Below are 21,927 nucleotides of genomic sequence, written 5' to 3' on the forward strand. Positions count from 1 at the left end.
GGGGTAGGGAAAAAATGCACTGGACTTCGAATATCTTGAGTCAATATAGTCAACACCTTGAGTCATCCGAGAAGTTTCCTAAAAGTTTCCATTGATCAATCAATGAGTTGTCACGCTAAAAGTTTCCAGTCCCATTCATTTAATAACAATTTTAAAATTAAAATTATCATATATGTGTCAAATTCTTACATCACTTTATGAAGTGCTGGTGTTACCAATAAAAGCAGTTAAATAGTATAAGAGATTGAAAATAATCATTCACACTATTACTTAGTTATAATAAAACGTGACAAACTTTGAAGGCTTCACTATGTCCTACCTTTTCAAATAATAATTTATAGTATATAGAGCTAGATCCCAAACAAATTTGATGACCTTTTATATGGATCTAAATCCCAAACTAATATGGAATGATATATGATATCACAAATTTAAACATAATCATATAAAAGACGCCGACAATGTTCTGAATATATGGAGATTCGACAAATCAAGGAACGTATCAACCAAGATTACACAAAATCAACTCAAATATATCTAGTATCCCATTCAAAATGAAACCAACTTGAGTTTAGAAATTAAGCTGTGAAACATATTAGATAATCAGATTTAGTAACGGAGTGAATGTAGAGTGCTATGAACAATATGTTTTTGATTTGCAAAATTCTCAGTACAAACTATTTTATTAATTATGATCTAACCATGAGCAGCTTAATATACTTTTTCCAAATTTTAAAATTGCCACTCTCTTATCTTAAATTTTAAGATAAGGCGATGAATTATCAAATTTAAATTAATTCTGATTGGCTAATTGTCCGGAAAGTACACAAGTCCCAAGTCAAAGTCTTCTACTATCTTGCTTGCTTCGTTGCATTTTCCTGTTCTTTTCTTCCAACCAAAGAAGGGGATAAAGGCAAAAGCCTACAAAACGTACTCCATGTCCCACTCATTTAATAGCAAAATTTAAATAAGAGATTCATAAACCGCGTTCGACTTAAATAATTTGAATCGGAGTCGTCCATCTTGCATTGAGAGAAGAGGAGGGACCCTCATTGAAAAGTCTCCCCCAGACGCGGTTTCCAAACTTGTTCAAGAAATTCTTGCCCACTAGTCACATTTAAAGGACATGCCGAAAAGTAGACCACGGTTTGCAAGTCATCCCAGAAGTTTCCCAGAAATTTCATTGATCAATCAATGTGTTGTAGGAGTTTCCATGTCCCATTCATCTAATACAATATTTTAAATCAGAGATTCATAGCCATAAAAATAGTGGATATAAAGTGAAATTAGGATACAAAGTGAAAGTAATATTATGCATCGATCACATGACGGATGTGATATAATCGATCAATCCATGTTGTCCATGTAATGTCCAAGTCATTCTAACGGGTATTGAAATATTAAAAATATATACTTTGCATTGGTTTATCACACCATGTGATACAACTGTCACATGAAATATCTTTTATTTTACCACATCATTTCTCTCTCTTTCTCTCCCCCCACCATACTGCCAATCAGCATTGCCATCCTTGTCCCCAATCATCTGTCACATGAAATATGGAAAGATATATGATACCACACCTTAAACATAAAGATAGCCACATAAAAGACGCTGACAATATTTCGAATATTTGTGAGATTCGACAAATCGTGGATCATATCAATAAAGATTACACAAAATCGAATCAAATATATATATCTAGCATCCTACTCAAAATAAGATCATTGCATTGAAAATAGCTTGACTTAGATAATCAATTTTTGTAATGGAGTGAACGTAGATTGCCACAAACAGTATGTTTTCGAATTACAAAATGGATTGATTTGCAAAGTTCCCAATACGAATTATTTTATTAATTATGATATAATTGCTTGATATATTTTATTCCAAATCTTAAAATTGCAACTCACTTATCTCAAATTTTAAATTAAAATTTTAAAAGAAGGTAATGAGAGGAGGCGGCAAATTATCGAGTTTAAATTAATCTTGATTGATTAATTGTCTGGACAGCACACAGGTCCCAAATCAAAGTCTTCTACTTTCTTGCTTGCTTCTTTGCATTTTCTTGTTCTTTTCTTCCGACTAAAGAAGGGGAAAAGGCAAAAGCCTACAAAACCTACTCGATTGAAAGAAAGAAAGAAAGAGACTCGCGTGGGAAAGCAAGTCAAAAGTCTTCCACCATCTCACTTGCTTAATTGCAAAGAACGTGATATGGCAAAAGCTGACAAAACCTACTCGAAAGAAAAGGGAACATGCAAGGAAGACTCCGGCGATTGAAAGCAAGTCAAAGACTTTGACTGTCAAAGCCTTCCATCATCTTGTTTGCTTAACTATATTGCGAGACGAGAGACCATTATTTATCTTGAAAACATTGTATAAAATTAATTTATTAGTGATGTGATAGAGAAAATTAATCACAATATAGTAATTATACTAAAACTTGTGTTTTACGTGGGACTCGGTATGTCCGACAATGTTGCGTTAAGTCGGTATACGTCAGGCTCCTCAATTTGTCTATTGACTCTAAATAGCTCATATGGATCTGATAGCATATGTGGTAATGTTATTGTTTTATAATTATATTTTTTCTATAAATCAAACATAGTGAGCTAGCCAACACAAGCCACTATCCATAAATGTGAACCCGCAAGTATATTATCAATGTAATCCTAACATTAGTCTCATCAAGGGTTGGAGGAGAGTTGAAATTGATACGTGGAAGCCATTTGTTACTTGGAATATACATCAACATAGCCAAGATCCATTTTCTTCTCCCCTGCTTCCTCTGAGGATCGAACTTGTAATTATAAGATGGAAAACCACACAAATCAAAGGCACCTTGGTGCTCTCCAAGTGTATATTCTAGAGCAATATTAAGATAAATGGAATATCTATGGTACATTGGCTCTTTGATTCTTCCTTCTTTCATCCATTGACTGAGATGAGACATCAATGGCCCAAAATGGAACAAATTCATTTCCACCTATCTTCTTAGTACCACCAAAACTTAAGCTTCTGAAATGGGGTTAAAAATCATGGGCTCTGCTGCGCAATAAACAAAAGCAAACCATCAAGCACATGAAGAGAGAAAAAGGACATCACAAGTGTCATAACTTTCGTATAACGCTCAGTTAAGTGCCATAACTTTTTTTTGATCACTTGAGTACCATAACTTTCGTATAGTGCTCACTTAAATCTCATGTAACTTTTTAATCGATCACTTAAGTGCCATAATATTTAAAAAACTTTCAACACAAGTGCCATGCCACATCGGATTTTCAACACTGGGTAAACGTTCTTTAAAAGTTATGGCACTTAAGTAATCGATTAAAAATTATGGCACTCAATCGCACATTTTTTAGAAATCATAGCACTCAAGTTATCAAAAAGAAAAAGTTATGATACTAAAGTAAATGCCGTACGAAAGTTATGGCACTTGTGGTATCCTTATCCCTACGAAGAGCATAAAGAGGATTGTTTATTTTCACCGGCCAAAAGATTGCAAGGTCAACAGCAAATGCACGAAAAAATTCCATAAGAAAACATACAGTACCATTCATTAATTACAAGCATATAACATCCTAAAAACAACATGAGTGCCATTAACACAAAAGGGTGAAAGATTGATTTCAGTACAAAGTGTAGCCATATGTCATCATTATAACATTTTACATAAAAATAAAGATTTCACCTGGCAAAATTTGCCACATATATTACGTAGAGTGTGGCATCATCAAATTGGAGAATTTCAAGCTAACGAAGAAATTCAAAGGATAACACTACCTTCATCCACTAATCATTCATGAGAGAATGTTAGATATCATGAGAGATAGAGACAACTGATCTTATGAGGCAGTAGTAACATTTTAGCATTCATTATTCACATAAAGAACACTAAGAATTATAATGAAACGAGAGAAAGAAGTGTATCATGATATACTCTTAAGCCAGTCATCATATATGTCAAACAGAACCATTGAAGGCTATGTTGCCTTCAAGATCATATCAAACACACTGTGAACAATATCTTCAAGCACACTTTGAACGGTAGTTGCAGCTCATTTCCTTTAAGAACAATATCAAGGAAACCAAACAAGTGAACATCCAAAGGATCAAGCATCCCTTGCGACAATACATCCAGCGACCCGGTCGCCCGATTTGGACAAATTAGGTGTCATTGGAAAGCTCTTACAATGCACAACCCAATTGTACCCTTTGATCATAATCTTAACAAGGTTGACTTTCGATCAAAATCTAGTCGAACCTCGGTAAAAAATAAAGTGTTTGCAAGGTCAACAATGTTCAACGAAGCAATATATTTGATTCGCGTGGAATATGTGCTTGGATTGAGGGAAGTGAAGGGAAATGGGTAGAAATAATAACCTAGGTATTTTTTCCCTTATTTGGCCATCTAAATTGGAGAGGAAGTAGATGGAAATGATTTTAAACAGAGGAGACATACTACCCTTAAGCAGGCGTATTTTTATTTTTTTCCAAAAGTGAAGAAAATAGAAAGAAATCTAAATGCCTCTACCGCCCCCCGCCCCTTCTTTCCCCCCCCCCCCCCTCCCCATTTTTTTTTTTTGCAAGATTGCCCTTTGTTTCTTTTTAAGTGTTAATTAAACAAGAGATAACCAACTTCATTCACGAAACTTCCCTACATATCATTAACACTCAACATGCATCTAAACACATGAGCGATCTTTTTGGTGCTAATTGGCATACTTCAATATATATATATCATGAATTTCTTTGTAGATTTTCCATCTTTGTCGATCCGGTGGTTCAATGGGTGGTTCAACCGGTTGACTCACAAACCGTAACCTGAACCAGTTTTTTGATAGGTCCGCATTTGGAAAAATTGCTTGACACGATTACAAAACCCGATTATGATACATGAGCATAAATTTCCAGCTCTAATAGCCATGATATTGTGATGATGTGGATGTGTGAGTGGCACTAATGATTTGGTAGTTCATTGATGCTGACATCATATTCTGGAGCATGGAGCAAGGCCAAATAGTGGCACGAAGCAAAAGAAGACTAGTAACACATGACTAGGTGAAGTCCGTGGTTTCTAGTGTTCAACTCGGAGAACAACTACTTGTCTGATGAAGGAAAAGATTGGGACGAGTTGTCTCGTCCCGACACATGAGGTTTTTGTCCATGGTGGAGTTGAGTCGCAGTTGGCGTTGACTCAACAACGTGATTCTAGGGTTCAAAGTCTTTCGGAGTGGATCGTGGCGGAGACTATCTAAGTGGTTGGTGGTGAGTTTCGATTAAAGGGTTATGTTAGCGAGAGACAAATAAACTAAAGGCCTTCTGTAAATCAGTGGAATGCAATATACAAGTAATTGCGATCATTTATAGAGAACCTAAACTAATATAGAGTAGATATATGATATCATGATTCTAGACATAATCTGACCATATATAACATACACGCGATATTTTGGAACGATTTGGTAATTTGTGAATGATGTGCATTACAAATATATCTAACAAGTTGTAACATTCTTTCATAAATTAATGCTTTTAATCCGATATTACTGTTTAAAGGTCATAGTCCAAAGGACATAAAATAGATATTAGGTGTTAATTTGAAGGGAGGTTTTCGGCTAGTAATTTTGTCAGTTATACGGATGTCTCTTTACTTTAACTTTCGGCTTTTTCTCTTTTTCGACTTTTTAGAGTTTGAAATCAGGTCTTGATTTAACGTCAAACATCTCAAATTTTTAAAACTAGGATAGGGAAATTCAAAGATGGCGTTTTAATTTGGTTTATAGCAAGAAAAATTGATTGTAAATATCTTTGGTTGTTTTTTTTTTTGGTAAGGTATCTTTGGTTGTTGTGCATGTGAAAATGAGAAAACGCGGTCTTCGTCTTCTGCAGTATTGCTAGGTACTTGGATTTGATGGTTGAATGTGGAAACAAAGAAATGTCGAATAAACAATGGCACGCGATTACGAAATTATCACGGAAATTCTTGTCCATTTCTCACATTTGAAAGATACGCCAAAAAGTAGGAGGCGATTTACGAGCAGATGCTCATTCTAGAAATGACAGTCAGATGCCAAGCGATTCTTGTCCATCAAATGTGCGAGTATTCTTGAGACCAGTTGGAAAGTGAGTTTCCTTCGGAGAAGGTGACCACTTGCAAAGTCCCCAATGCTGGTCACCTTTACACCCACCTTTTCTTAAGATATAATGGTTTGTTCTCACTCGTTCAACTTCAAAAACAGTGCTGAACTCTAACTGTAAGGAGTAAAATTCTTGGAAATTACGGTGCAAAGGAAAAGTGAACTTTGAGGGAATGCAGCTGCCACGAAAGTGAATTAAACGAACTTACGGTGAAATTGTATCTTTTGGTCTCTGTCGCTTCCTTTCGCATTCCTCGACAGTTCTTCTTTTTCTCCCTTTTCTTTTGCCGGCCACTCCCCTTTTTTTCTCTTCTTTTTATCAAAGTTTTCTCTCTTTTGCTGACCATAGCCCTCTCTCTCTCTCTCTCTCTCTCTCTGTATTTCTCTTCCTTGGCCGTGAAGGAAAAGCTCCACCCTTTTCTTTTTCGAGCTCTCTTTGGCAATGATTACATGCTGAAAAATCCCCCGCCCCACTTGGCCGAGAACCCTCTGCTTTTTCATGCCCAGATTTTCTCGTTTCCTTTTGGCCGTGAATTCCGGTCCCTGAATGCCAAGATTCCTCCCTTCGTCATGCTGGAAACTGCACGCCTCTTTCCTTCTTCGATTCTCCTTCGCCTTTTCTTCCAATTTCGACGCGCGCAGCTGAACATGACCTTCCTCCCATCTTATGTGTTCAGACTGTCCTGAATGGCAGCGCCTCCGTTCCCTTCATTAGGCCGAGTTGTGATTAGCTTAGGGCCGGGCTCGCGCAAGGCTTGGTCTGGGAACCTCGAGTGAGTTCGGGACTCGTTTCGCATATCGGGCCATCTATCTGGCCAATCCTAAAGAAACCCATAGCCGGATCCATGCTTTGTTCGGTGCTAATGCTCTGTGCCCAATGCGAAGATATACAGTAACAACTGCAAATGCAAGAGTATGCAAGATCGATATTTTTGTGTAGGATCAACCCCTATCGAATTCGATCTTAGTTTTCTTATTAAATGAAGGAGAAGTCTTCGGATTAAAATTTAGGCGTCAAATGGCAGAAACTAATTTAGTAGTAGCATAGCATATCCAATGCTCACACCACCAGATGCAATATGTCCATCCACGACATAAAAATCTTACATACTCTCGCCAATAAGATTACAGACATAAGTTGATGTATATAGAGTCTAGAGAAATTACTATGAACATTGAGATTTACTAACAATAGATAGGCAGAAACGTTACTTTTTCATATTCCATAATTATTTATCGCATAGAAAAATTACTAATTACTAATAGGTAGATACTTTTTCGGTAATAAAGGAGTTACTAATCATACTAATTTTGTATAATTACTTTATTGCTTTTTTATACCAAAAAATAACTTGGATGAAAGCATAGTGGTGTATGGACCAATATACTGTTCCTCTAGATAACTGTCCAAAGCTTCACCCTCGGAACTGAAAATGTGAGCTGCAAAATTATGTATAACCATCGTTTCTCACATATTAGAAGTGTGAGGAATCAGATCAACATTAGCAGCTAAAGCTCGGAGAAAGTAAAGAACAACCAATTGTCCTTAACAAGCAGAAGACGAGAAAGTGACATTACACGGATGTCGTCCCTCTAATAACTAAAATGAAGATGATATTGAACATTTTTAAAATAGTTTAGGAACATAATCAATTAAAAGATAAGGAACCACAGCATACATTAGACAAATTTAGGGATTTAATTGAATCAATTGTTCGATTAGATGGGACATGGACGATGCATTAACACAAAAGCTCGAGGACCAGAGGTTTCATTTAAAGATAAATCTCGAGACCAACTTTACTTGTTTTCATATAAAATGTGGAAAGTAAATTTCATCGTACTCGTTGAATCTATATGTACTAAAATGATTGGATGGTGAATAGTGAAATGATGATGTGGCATGATTGGGAATTTAGTTCGATTAAGTTAGTTAGCATTGTTAGGTAGTAAAAATTCATTTTTTTTGTATCAATTTTCTATAGTTATTCAATATTAAAAAGGCGACTTCTCACTCATTTCTTCGTTTGTGAATTTCGAAAGCAAATCTAAATATTTAACCTTGAAAGTTCATTGTGAAAAAGTCAATTCTCACCACCATAATTCATTTATTTGAAAAGGACTATAATTTGGTATGCAATACCAAATTCTTTTAGATATTATTATTATTATACTACGACAATTGATGAAATGTTCATTTTGCTTGAGTTCTAACATTTGTCTCACTGATAATACCACAAAACCATTTCCTGATTTGTAGTGTTCACAGTTAGTGCATGCACACGTCTTAAAATTTATTCATTGATTTCTCAAGTATTGCTAATGACGTCGAGTCGACAAAGATATGCAAGACCAATTCCTTTTCGAGGTTTTTTTTCCCACATTTTTCGGAATAGTTAATTCATGTGAATTCGTAGTAACAATCACTAATATGATGTATTAGAGATGTTTACGCAATTTAATATTTTTCACATTTATTATTATTGTTTCGAAGGTGATTGAAAATCATGTAAAATGCTAATAGTAACTCTCGAGAGATGGTTGTCTTGACACATTGAAGAAAGCTTAGGGACGTGAATTGTGTTTGTTCTTCTGGAGGGATCCTTCCCGAGAGCTTTATTGCTTGAAATATCGAGAGCTTCCAATTCATTGATAAGGGAGAAAAGCCCGCGACAAAAACCTACTCAAAAGAAGAGGGAGAAAAGAAAAGACTGGTGAAGTCCGAAGTCTTCCTCAATCTAGCATTGCGAGACGAGGGACCCTTATTTTCCGTGAAAATGTCGTATAGACTTATTATTAGTGACACGACTAGAAAAAATCAATCACAATACAATAATTATGCTAAAACTTGTGTTTAACAGTGGGACTCGGTATGAAATTTGCACAATTCATGTAATATGGATGTTCGACGATATTACGTAAATTTTATATACATCAAACCCTTCAGTTTGTTTCTTTTAAATCTTCTCTGATATGATTAAAATAAAAAAAAAGCTCAAAAATCACCTTCACTTTATATCCCGATTTCTCTTTATATCGTCCATTTTTAAATCCGTGGATCTCCGATTTAACATTTATTATTAAATGATTGGGACATGGGAAACGTCTAGGATGGCGACCCATTGTTTAATATGTACATATCGCGGCATGCTTTCGCGACTTGTCATAACGGTTGCTAATCCATTAGGCCAAGAGCACCTACAAAGAGAATCGATTCCAGATCTCCCTCTTAAATTATTATTTACCGTGAAAATTCGGACATTAAGCACACTAGTAAAGGAGATGATAGGATTCGACCAAAAAAAAAAAAAAAAAAAAAGGAGATGATAGGTCAGGTGCAGCTGATGAAATTGGTGACGTTGCGATTAATTATCGCTATTAGATTAACAGCGTTCCCACTCGCGACACCTGGCGCGTGGGTCACACGCTTCTCCACCTCCACACGCGGTGGTCTCCAAGTTAGGCGGGAAGCGGAAGAGCTCGAACCCTAGAATTCAATTTCATCCTCAATTTCCACTGCAATCCTCTTCTCTCTCCGGAAATGGGCATCAAGGTAGTTCCACCTCCCTCTTCTTCAATCCGATCATTTCCACTCCATATGATTGTTAATCGAATCGCCCGTTGATTTCGATAGGGACTGACGAAGCTACTGGCGGACAATGCCCCGAAGTCGATGAAGGAGCAGACGCTGGAGAGCTACTTCGGCCGGAGGATCGCAGTCGATGCCAGCTTGAGCATCTATCAGTTCCTCGTTAAGTGCTTTGCTTTTTATGGATTTGATGCCTGTGATTGATTGCGCGTTTCGGTGTCGGTGGAGATTGGATTTTGAGTGTTGGTGGTTTTTTTTGGGTCTTTGATTGGTGGATCAGGTTGTGGTTGGGAGGAAGGGGACTCAGATGCTCACCAATGAGGCTGGTCAAGTCACCAGGTACTACTACTGGCATGGCAATACTTTGTGGAAATGAAAATCAACTTTGCTCAAGTTTCTGTTTTGATGGTTCAGATGTTATCGCTTGGACTCGGTTTTATGTATGTGATCTTTATGCTTGGAAAGTGTTGACTTTGAGCTGCTTTTTGATTTGTCTTCCCATGTAGTCATCTGCAAGGCATGCTTTACCGGACGATTAGGCTGTTGGAAGCGGGGATACAGCCAGTGTAAAATACTCGTCTTTACCTCCTCTGTTTTCATTGGGATAGAATGCTAAGAAGAATGAAGGTCATCTTTCTCTGAATTATGCTTTGCTGTTGTTACGACAGCTACGTATTTGATGGTAAACCTCCTGATTTGAAGAAGCAAGAGCTTGCAAAACGGTACTTCATTATTATGTAGCCTTCTCTTCTCTCGTTTTTTTAAAGTATCTATGAATACATTTAGTTACCTTAATTGAGTCTCTGAGCAGTTTTTTGAAGAGGGCAGATGCCTCTGAGGAGTTGGCATTAGCCATTGCGGTACGTGCATCTCTCTCTCTCTCTCTCTCTCTCTCTCTCTCTCTCTCTCTCTCTCTCTCACGCACAGAGTACAAAAAGGCTTAGTGAACTCTGTATTTATTGCCTGCAGTCTCAGAACAAGCAAGACATAGAGAAATTCAGTAAAAGAACTGTGAAGGTTTGTCTTTGTTTGGATCACTTCCTTACAGTGCGATCTTTTTGTCCCGTTCGATGTGAAGTTTGATTTTGTCTTTGTTTTCCAGAAAAACCTATGTACGTAGCTAACTGGGTGTGTGTGGACTTGTGGTACATGGCTTTGATACCCTTGCAGGTGACACAACAGCACAATGAAGATTGCAAAAGACTACTAAGACTTATGGGTGTCCCACTAGTTGAGGTTACTATTCTGTCTGAAAAGTTTGTTCTTTTTTTTTATTTCTAACAAAAAGTTTAGATATCAAATTCAGTTTTTGTATGTTAGGCTCCTTCAGAAGCAGAGGCACAATGTGCTGCACTTTGCAAAGCTGGAAAGGCAAGTATCTTCCTGTTTGATCGTCTTCTGATTTAGGATAGTTCATTGTTTCCCATGATAACCAATCGTTTAACTCTATGTAAATTACCATCTTGTTTCCATGATTTAATTTCCTTGTTCACTGAACTTATGCTTGTTCACTTGTCTAATGTCTTCTTCGGCATAGTCACTTGTTTCCTCGAAAGAAGTTTTTACGGGATCCACTGAACTTATGCTTTTTCACTTGTCTAATGTCTTCTTCTGCATAGTCATTTACATTTGGTACGTTCTTTACTAAATCATCTTTGTCCAAGGAATTTCGCTGACTTTGAATTCCTATCATTGCTTAATTGTTGTGCGGTAACCAGAATTCATCTATCACGAATGGTGTTTTAGATGTAATTTTTGTTTTTCAGGTTTATGCAGTTGCTTCTGAAGATATGGATTCCCTTACTTTTGGAGCTCCTAGATTTCTTCGCCATTTTGTGGATCCCAGCTCAAGAAAAGTTCCAGTCATGGAATTTGAAATTTCCAGGGTACTTAGAAAAGTTTATTCATTGCGATTGCTTAAATTTTTTTTTTCTCACTTTCATGACTTTTAGATCTTGGAGGAGATGAATCTGGATATGGATCAATTCATTGACCTTTGCATTCTCTCTGGATGTGACTATTGTGAAAGCATTCGAGGTAGACGTGATATTATTGCAGTGCTCTGTTAACTGTTTTATGCTATCGTATATCATTCTGCCCTCTCATATGTTTTAGATTGATGATTTCAGTGGCTTTTACTTTGGAATGAATTTATCAGGTATTGGAGGGCTGACTGCTCTTAAGCTCATCCGTCAACATGGTTCCATAGAAAACATACTAGAGAACATAAACAAGCAAAGGTGCTTCTTATTCTCTTATCTTGTCCCCCGACTTGTAAGCAAAATAAGGCAGCAAAGTTTCTCACTGTAATTGTCTTGGCTGCTGATTCCTTCACTTAAAAGAATTATCTCTCAAACTCAGCTGGAGCGGAAATATTTGATCAACACTTTGAAACTGAAAGATCATTTGCCACCAATAGATTTGGGCTGGCAATCAGTGCATCAACCATGCTACTTCATGTGTTGATTTACTATAATACTTTTATCTATTATGATGTCTGCTTTGTCTATTCTTTCACTCTCACTTGAACAAAATTCGTTTCTCTATCCTTAAGACCCGAAGGTTCTTTGCATTACTTGGAAGTCTTTATTCAGTTCAGTTATCCTTCTTAAGGAAATGTTTGCTTGTTTTTTGAATAGGTATCAGATACCCGATAATTGGCCCTATGGCGAAGCTCGACTGCTTTTTAAAGAACCAATAGTTTCTACGGAAGAACAACCTGAGATAAAATGGACTGCTCCAAATGACGAAGTGGGCCATTTTCATGTTGGGATTTACTTGCAACATTTCACTTTTGAATTCTTGACTCATTTCCTAATTGATTGTTCTTTCCCTTTCAAGGGCTTAATGTCCTTTCTAGTGAATGAGAATGGGTTCAACATTAACAGAGTGACAAAGGTATGGCTTCTATCTTCAGTAATGTGTTGGTCAGTTGCCTACTCGAGGAAGTTGCTTCTTTTCCTCTGGAGGAGAGAGCATACATGTTTTCAATGTTGTTTTACCATGTGTAGCAGACGATAGAGAAGATTAAGGCAGCTAAGGATGAGTCATCACAAGGCCGGTAACTAAAGCGTGAATAAATGAAAGTGACTTCCAAAATGCACTTTCTTTCATCCGATGATTCCTCATTTATTTTCTACAAATTAGAATCCTTCTTTAAGCCAGCTAAGAATCTATCTATACCTGCTAAGAGGAAGGTATGTCATCTTGATATATTTGAGTACTGAGCACCTAGAATTTACCTTCTTTTAATGTATGTGAAGGTGTAATGTCACACATTGCTCTAGCAAAGAGATGTCTCCAGATGCAACTTTTGATGGATGAATAGTACTCCCTTTAACTCACTTCATAAGCCATTGATTGCCCTAGCGATGCACAAAGTTTTAGATCTTTGTGATCATTTTTAAACTGTTGGTGGTAGTGTTGTAAATCAACGGTAGTGTGTTGCCATGCCCCTGCTGCTTATGCCCGATTAGTCTCATATAACTTTACAGATGTGCTAATGGTGTTGCATCATCCTATTCATGAAATCAATTAGATAAACAAAAGGACCAGCGTGCTTATACGGATCTGTTAAGAATTTCGGCCTGATTAACAACCATAATTGCAATGGATGACAGGAAAGCAAATGCACACTTCAATCCCCCAATCTGGCGTTCAAGCCTCAGACATGCTCTACACAAGTCTCTGTAAATCTCCAGCACAGGTTCCTTGGCAACTTTAAAATGCGAACCATGGTCCTGGGTTTGAGGAACTTCAAACAGCCGTTGAGAGTTGTCTGCCTCCCGACATGGAGCTAAATGATGGTGGATGTAAGAACCCTATTTATTGAGCAAGTCTTGACTTGTAGATGCTGTTTTTGCCCATTGTTGGAAGCAAGTTGATGCTTTCCTTTCCTAAAAAACGGGTCATGTCTTATGGTACTGCAATTTTGGAAGAGATTTGTATAAATTTTTATTAGATGGATGAAGTTTGCTCTCTATGCTAGAACGAGATTGGTACTTCTTGTCGGGCAAATTGCATTTTAGTGTTCATTTTACGATACGTATATGTCACTTATACAATGTGTATATTATTGTCATCCATGCAACAGGAAACCCCTGAATATATTGCCAAAGCAGCAACTAACAAGAGTTCCAGGCCGGTGGTGGTAAGAAATAGTTTAGTTGGCACATAACAGATCATGGAACAGCAAAACCATCGACATCTATGTCAGGTACTTGTGAGTTTCCCAATGGCGATTCTTCACAATTCTTGATTTCGATTTCTCTCTTAAATCTCCCCGCTTGGAATTGTGATATATGCGTCGTTATGTTTCTTGCCTTATCCAGGAGGTTTGCATGCAAATTACGAGTGGAAACTTGATGTCAGTTTGTAGTCTCATGCAGTCTTTGCTGGATACCATCATATCATGGAAGGTTTATGGGTGCTGAATGCTGATTTAACTTTCATTCATGACTACTTGTTTATCTTGTTGGACTACTATCGTGTGTTTCATGTGTAAGTTTCTCAGTGCGCATACATTTGATGGGTTGACTGATAACTCGGAAGATGGAGATACGAAACTACACCAGCTTGATATCGATCAGTTAGTAGATGACTTCGATTTGTTGCCACTTATGTTACTAACAAATCATATCAAAACTCCAATTACAAATTTAACTTGTTTATTGTCTCTTACATCGAGTCATATCCAAATTAACAAATTACATAACATAATTTAGGAGGATTATTTCGAAACACCATAAGAACATTATCATGCTAGGAACTGAAAATTGGATGCTAGAAAGAGCCAGCAATCATAAAATAAATTTGCATGCAGAAGCAGAGGAGTTACCAAGAAACTGGAATTAGCTAATGCATGCAAAATTTAAATGGACATTTAGTATACTATAGCTTATAATGTATATAAGTAAATTGTAATATGGTCTTTAATCAGATCATATATTTTATTTATTTGTGTAGTATAAATCCTATCATCTGTTGGGTCATTTACCTATGTGTATAGTACATTAAGGTAAATGAAAATTCAACCATTGATTTGGTCCACCTATATTTGTTGATAGAGTATATGCCACAGTGAAAATGGTTAACTCACACGGTAGGTGTAAGAGCCCAGTTACATTGTGCATATTTTGCAAATGATCAAGTCCTAACTGCTTTATCTTTAGGTCACATGTAAATCAAATTCTATATGGAGTTCATTTGCCGTCTCAGTTTCTGCCTGAATTGATCTCTCATCACATTGTATGTCATAATCTTACATTTTTAAGCAGAAGCTAAAGGTAACTGCCAAGAGGAGTAGTGGCCGATCCTCAAACAGCCTAACCAATCTTTGCCTCAACATTCTTCGATACAAACCCTGAACCCATGGGGTCCAACTACTAGAAGCCATTCTTGTTGCCATTTTCTTTGCTAAAGCTGCATCATCCACCAAGTAAGGTACTATATATTTTTGCATGTCAGCGAGAGAGATCTGGAGATGGTTCCTAGAGACATTGATGAATTGACTTTCCCAGCTTCATCCAAGGTCTTCAATCCAATCCAATCCTTGGTGTAAAGCTCGGTCTGCAGGAAATGCATCGATTAGATACATTTCTATTTTATTTTTCAATCCAATCCAGTCCTAATGGTAAAAGGATGCAAATTGTAGCAGAGTAAGGGTAAAAGCATGTTATGACGAGCTTACACCATAGCGACAACACAATATCACAATATGTTCGTTCGCCCATTCTCTTTTGTCCATTTTTCTCATGTAAATGCAATTTTCCTTCGATTATCGACTTGTCAATAGTTAATGCTCAATGATGAAATGAAAATCATAAATCACTACCAAAAGTAATTCCAGACCATGTCATGGATATACACCTCCTACACCCTAAGATTGTAGAGTAAGAGCTCGGTAAAGATAATGCTTTCACAATCCTCAGTATTACTTTCAACATGGTTAATCATTCATATCTAGGGCTTAGAAAATGTTTCAGCTTGTTCTTTGTTACATTTCTTGGTTGACTGCGCAAAGTGGAATAAAACAAGTTGATTCCAAGTCAATATCAATGTTACTAGAGATTTTATATATTCTACACCCTTGATTTTTCACATATTTATGTGCGTGCAAGTCCTCAAGCAAATTCTTAATTATGGAATCGGTTTGACGACAGGAAATAATCTCAAAAGAATGGAATCTTTCAAAATGCATGCTTTCTGAATCACAAGGAGATTCCACCCTCATCCACCATAAATACTTTACCGCTGCTTTTCAGCGACCATTAGTATCACCCAAAATTACCATGAATCAATGGCACCGATAAAAACACGATAACTGCATTTCAAGTTAATGCAGTAATTACCTCCTGGGTAGGCAAAACAGTATCAAAAGTTTCATCTAGATAGTATACGAACTAGGATGTTTCCTTTGGTATCAACACAGTGTCTTGCTCAAACTAGAGGGAAATAAAAAGAGTTAGCATCACAAAGCTGCAAAAGACAAGGATCCAAAATCAATAACATATACAAAACTAACCATAATAAGGACTAGGTTCTGCAAGTTAGCAAATCTTTCCTTGTAGGTTGAGTTTCTGTAATCCACGAGATCAATATTTACTTTTGGGAGAAACCTGCAGCCTTTTAGACAATTAGCAAGGTCCTGCAGAAACGAAAGGCAATTCACGCATTGCTTAATTGAAATAACATTTACTTTGTGACACAATAGCGAGTGAAATGAGATTTTGCATTGAGAAATAACATCAAACATATGAAACTAAAAACAGGGAATCAAAGAGTATTGTCGCCCACGCCTATTTTGGAATGGTTATAAAATTTTTTGGCAGGATAATATAGTAAGATGTACAAAATTACGACCATCGAGAAGATATAAATAAAAAGTCATCCTGTTTAAATATTTTCTCTATTAACACAGAATCATAGTCATGGTTGTATCTTCACATAACCAGCGGGTGCCAAGTGCTCCTGTGATTGTATGAAGGTTTCCGAACAAAACAAGAAGATGCAGTTAGTGAAGTATAAAAGAAGAGAGAAAATTAAGTTGGCGCAATATTTCCACAGTGGACATGTAAAGAAGCTACTTGTTGAAGGTGCAGAAAAAGTAGCCTGGATAAGACTTTGAGCAACACTATCTTCGGGTATCGTTATAGTAAAAGGGTAATGTGAATCTGGAAATGACTAGTAAGACCAAGCCAAACTTGGACATAGTCAGATTACACCCCTATTAGCTCAATCAAATAGTTCACAAGAACTCAGAAGATACCGGACTGTAAAAGAAGGAAAAAAAAAATCAAACTACAGTGATATAAGCAAACTTCAGCCCCCATGAGACCTCAACCAAGAGAACACTAGAGAATGGCGTATCCTAATGCCAAATCAATCTAAAACCACACCAGAAACGCCTGTCATGTACAAAAATATTTGCAAATAAATGTAGGAAAGACTTGAAAAAATGATTTTTTTTTTGCCCTTGTCATGTACAATTCTACCGGAGAGAACTGCTCTCAAATAGCCAAACAGATTCTCAAAGGCTTCTGTTCATGAGTCACTATAACCAATTTCGGCGGGCCTCATCAAGTAAATGTTCAAATGAAGTCAATCCTCAGCAGCTCTTTATTAACAGAAAAGAAGAAACATGAGAAACAATCCAAATGAGTCTTATTTTGAAAGCATAACATTATCTATGTAAACATAACCATAGCCTTTGCTTTGCCTATAGTAATATTACATATTCAAATGATCGCTAAAGTTCCACAATCTCTGCAAAACGTGTCCCGTCAAAGTAAATTTGAATTCTGAGGAGAACGTCCATGCAATGCCTTTCTCACTTGGCACTTTTGATAACTCCTACTCCCCTGGAACAAAAAAAAAGAAATATTGTTAGCACCTGGCATTATCACATGCAAAGTCACAAAAACAACAAAAAGAATCTTCAATTGACACCTCTATGGTAACCAATCAGGGATAAGTTGATCTCGTGTGATGACGATAATGATGATCGTAGATAAAACAGTCGTCTAATTAATTCCCCTCAAAAAGAACAAAACTCGGAGAAGTTATTTGATAAGGATGCATCTTATACGTGATCCTTCTGCACCAAGTAATCTCAAAGGCAGACATGGACTGTATACACTCCTATGGGTACATCTTCGAGTTTCAAGCCCTCAACAAGAATAATTTCTTGCAGCTTTACCGTAGTGTCAATTTCTTGAACCTAGACTTCATATGAGAATGCAACGATGTGAAATCCGGGCAAAATCACCAACACTAGTTTAGGTCTAAGATGGCAATTCAGCGATGAAACATGGTCATCCTTAACTTTGATGGGGAAGTTTGTCATACGTCAAATCAATTTCTTACCTAGCTTTCGAGGAAGATAAGATGGGATGGGATCAAATGATCATATGAGGTAACAAACAGGTAATCAATACATGCATCGAATAGCACAGACTATGTCATGCAAGATTGCATCTCAATCTCAGACATGTAATAATCTACAAGTTGCAGAAGAAGAAAGAAAATAGATGATCAAGTTGCACTATTTCTCAAGAGGGAGGTTTAGTGAAAATTGAACCTGTGTAGTGCTCAAAAAGCCTGATAGCAACATATGCTTGAGCGTTTTCTTACACAACCATGTCTTTAGAGATCAACCGAATGTCATGTGTTCATGTTGACAGTTATTACAGCACCATACTACGACTCATGTGTCGGCAAGGAGAAAATCAAATAAGATGAAAGTATGCATTTGTTGCCATGCCTAGGAAAAATAACATTTGCTTGTAGTGAAGCTGCAAGTAAAAATTGGTGGTAATAGAAAAGGTAGCTACCTAACAGAGAAATATATCCTAACATGGTTTCTGGGTAACGGTTAGGAAACATCATGAAGTACACTATAAATCAGTGAGTCTTGGTAAAAGGTGAAGATAAGATGAAAATGAAGCAAACCACCAAACACACACAAACAAAAAAGAAAAAAAGAAAAGAGAAAAAGAGCTTTCTCACTAAGATTGCATCAGAATAATAAAAAGGGATGAATCCTACCAAGTTTAATTTCTACGTTCTCTACCAACCATTTTGCTCCATCTCTCACGAATTCCACATGGCTCGTGTCGAACTTTTTTTGTACATAAGCCATCTGAGAACAAAACATAGCACAAATCTAATTTGTCTTTCTAATCATAGTACTCACTAGTACCACAGTATACTAAAATACTCAGATGAGTGCTCCAATAGCACATGCATGGGTGACATGATTTCCAACAATTTGGAAATCCCACATTAGTTCAGCTTACCATGACCCACAAAAGGATGCTTAGGAACCGAAGTTTACCTGGCAGTATGTAGGATTCTGAACAACACCCGTCCCACACCCTTGGGAATATGTAAAGACTCCATTACTTCAGCTGCAGGAAATAGTCCATGTCATTCTTACAGAATTAGTTGGACATGTCAATATGTTTCAATCTCAAAGTTGTCGGATCAAATATTAGTAAGTGCCCAACTATATTCTTGAAAATAAAAAGGAAAAATCCAAGGGCTTGTTCTCACACCAAGATAAGTATTCTACTTGGTCCATTGCAAAATTGACCATATTAGAATCTAGCTAGAAGAACTAGTGTATTGCCAGCAATGGTCACTACTGGGACAACTAAATTGTGCAAGAATTTTACTTCTGAAAGGAATAAATACTCCCAATATTCTCAAATAGTTCATATTTCACCTGAAAACAAAATATAGTATATCCATAGACAATAAAACAATAAAAGTTGGCAAATATGACATGCCAAGCCCTAACACACAAATGACTAACTAAAATGGACATGGAAAATGCAGCCACCATTTTTGAAGCACCCAAGTTTCCAGCAAATTGGTCAAGCAATCAAACCTACTAATGATGATGATGACGATGACAACAACAATAATTTGGCAGTCAGCATGTAATTTTGAAAGCAAAGTCAGAACCTAGCATTATTATTGCAAATGAGTGAATTAGAGAAATCACACCACTGTTCTTACACAAAGGTCATCTTATCTACTCTATCTTCTGACATTTTTTTTTTGTATTTTGCTTTTGAACCTTATGCATAATTCTACATGCATAAGAAAAGAGGAATAGATTCAACGGATCGTACATGCCCAAAGTGAGGATATTGTCGTTCCACACCGCCAGGATTCAACTCCCTATGCCCTTCAACGAGCGTGAACACAAACTTCTCTTGAAATGTCGGGTTTTTACCACCGTCTGCACACCAAATCAAATCAAATCAAATCAAAACTAAGATGTCCATTCGCACAGTTTTCCCATTTAGCTCAACACCAGAAACTTCACCCATCAAACCACTGTAACGAAACTTCATATCCAGATTCGAACAGGGAAAGAGGCAATTGCGCAAGCATTTGGTGTGCAATTTTAGAATTACCAGTTGCAAGTTATGGTGCGAAATTGGTGTTGCCATATTCCAACCAGCACCCGCCAAGGGGCTCCTAGAGGCGATGATGGCGGAGGCAGAAGCAGGGGTGGAGGACGCGGTGACCCGCCGGAGAATGCAGCGGATCTAGGAATCGGAGCCGCCAATGGGAATTTTGTGTATGACGGCAGACGCGGCGGCAGCGTTTGAGGTATCACCCCTGAAACTCTCCATCACCATAGATTCTCCGCTCCTTTAAAGGCCCCAAGTGGTTTAGACCTTGCACTCTTTTTAGATTACGACAATAGTTTACCACGAGCTCACGTAGCTCTTTCAATTTCGATAGGTCTGACATCCTCTCCAGGGAAGGGCAATATTCGACTGATAGGGAGCCAAGGGATCCCAATTCTTCAAGGCCACGAATCTCGACTAATGAACGGCACCGTTTCAGACTTACCTCGCATAGATTCTTCATGCGCAACAGATCAAGTACTTCTGGAAGGAACTCACAACCATCCATCTTTAATAATCTCAATCTTTTCATTTCCGGCTGCGACGGTGAGTCCTCTTTTCTAAGCTTACAGAGCCCCACATGGAGTTCCTCCGACTCCGCATCAAATATACTAGAGAATTCTAGCGAGCATTTATAGAATGCCAAGATTGACAAGTTTTTCAAATTGGAAAAATCCGGTGATCGTGTGATCTCCAGATCTCGAAGTCGTAACTCTCTTAAACTAGACGGGAGCCGGGGGAGGAATTGCACGTATTTACAGGACAATGATAGTGTTTTAAGCTGAGATAGGGTACTAATGCTAGTGGGAAGAGCGGTGACAAGTGTTCCCTGTTGAGATAGGGCATCCATTCTAGGGGGACCGAGGAAGGCTATCCAGGGGGAGCACCAGAAATAAAAAGGGATCCATATCAGCCAAGTCAAACTTGGGGGAAGCTCCGGCAATTGTTTCAGCCCGGGACAATTTTCTAGCTTAAGTATTTGGAGATTAGAGAGGTGATTCACCGTGGTGGGTAATCCGGATATACGTGTGTTTGACAAGTCTAGGATCCTCAAACGGGACAATCTCCCAATTTCTTCGGGGATTTCACCGGTCAAATCGCAACATCCTTGAGCATCCAACTCTTCGAGCTTCTCCACCAGCCCAATCGCACTTGGCAATTTTGTTAACCCTCTTATGCCTCTCATGCTGAGTACCTTCAGTTGCTTTAGATTGCCGATTGAATTGGGTAGGTGACAAATTCTCATCCATGACAAATCCAACTCGACTAATGATTGTAATTTCCCAACCGAATCTGGAAGTTCCTTTATGTATGTACACCCAGATAAATTCAACTGCCTAATTTTCACCAGCCCTCCAATCGAGTATGGCAATTTGTTGATTTGCCTATTTGGTACATCGAAGGTCAACAATGACTGCAAATTACCAAACGTCTCCGGAAGTTTATGTAGCGTATTAGGCATGACAATCTCTGTCAAAGCTTGTAGACAACCTATTTCTTCGGGCAACTCTCGAAGAAAGTTACATCCATCCAAGTTCAAAACAGTAAGGCGCTTTAATTTACCAATGGATGGGTCAATTTCAATTAAGTTGCCACAACCTTTAAGAACCAATCTCTCTAAATACACCCACGTAGATAAATCAGGTGTTCTCTGTAAGTATTTACAATAGCTGAGATCTAGTACTTTTAGTTTTCTGGCCTCCTGCAAAACAATTTGATAAGATATATATATTAACAAATGACATGTAGGAAAAAAAGAAGACAAAAGAA

General features: G+C 37.5%; 2 protein-coding genes and 1 pseudogene across 2 annotated transcripts in view; 1 reads left to right on the forward strand and 2 right to left on the reverse strand.

Annotated features, from left to right (window-relative positions):
• The window catches only part of LOC115666269 (disease resistance protein RUN1-like), a 34,426-nt gene that overhangs the window by 9,438 nt on the left and 3,061 nt on the right, over positions 1–21,927 (reverse strand). Inside the window, exons 4-6 of the mRNA XM_056303969.1 lie at positions 20,158–21,859; positions 19,870–19,979; positions 19,068–19,140 (exon numbers count right to left, since the gene is read on the reverse strand). Of these exons, the coding sequence (XP_056159944.1) occupies positions 20,360–21,859 (1,500 nt within the window). The 3' untranslated portion in view covers positions 19,068–19,140; positions 19,870–19,979; positions 20,158–20,359. The remainder of the gene's footprint in view (positions 1–19,067; positions 19,141–19,869; positions 19,980–20,157; positions 21,860–21,927) is intronic.
• Positions 9,476–12,884, forward strand: LOC130135262 (flap endonuclease 1-like). Its single transcript, XM_056303967.1, has 14 exons — positions 9,476–9,697; positions 9,779–9,895; positions 10,014–10,072; positions 10,240–10,299; positions 10,402–10,455; positions 10,545–10,593; positions 10,703–10,750; positions 10,904–10,969; positions 11,054–11,104; positions 11,500–11,619; positions 11,686–11,770; positions 11,892–11,973; positions 12,373–12,484; positions 12,575–12,884. Exons 1-14 carry the CDS (start codon positions 9,686–9,688, stop codon positions 12,752–12,754), a joined length of 1,095 nt encoding a protein of 364 aa, XP_056159942.1. The 5' UTR covers positions 9,476–9,685; the 3' UTR covers positions 12,755–12,884.
• Positions 14,959–20,094, reverse strand: LOC115664085 (uncharacterized; annotated as a pseudogene).

Source organism: Syzygium oleosum, unplaced genomic scaffold (assembly GCF_021117445.2).
Source record: "Syzygium oleosum isolate NSW1041296 unplaced genomic scaffold, Sole_v2.1 Sole_v2.30, whole genome shotgun sequence".
NCBI classification, from domain to species: Eukaryota; Viridiplantae; Streptophyta; class Magnoliopsida; order Myrtales; family Myrtaceae; genus Syzygium; species Syzygium oleosum.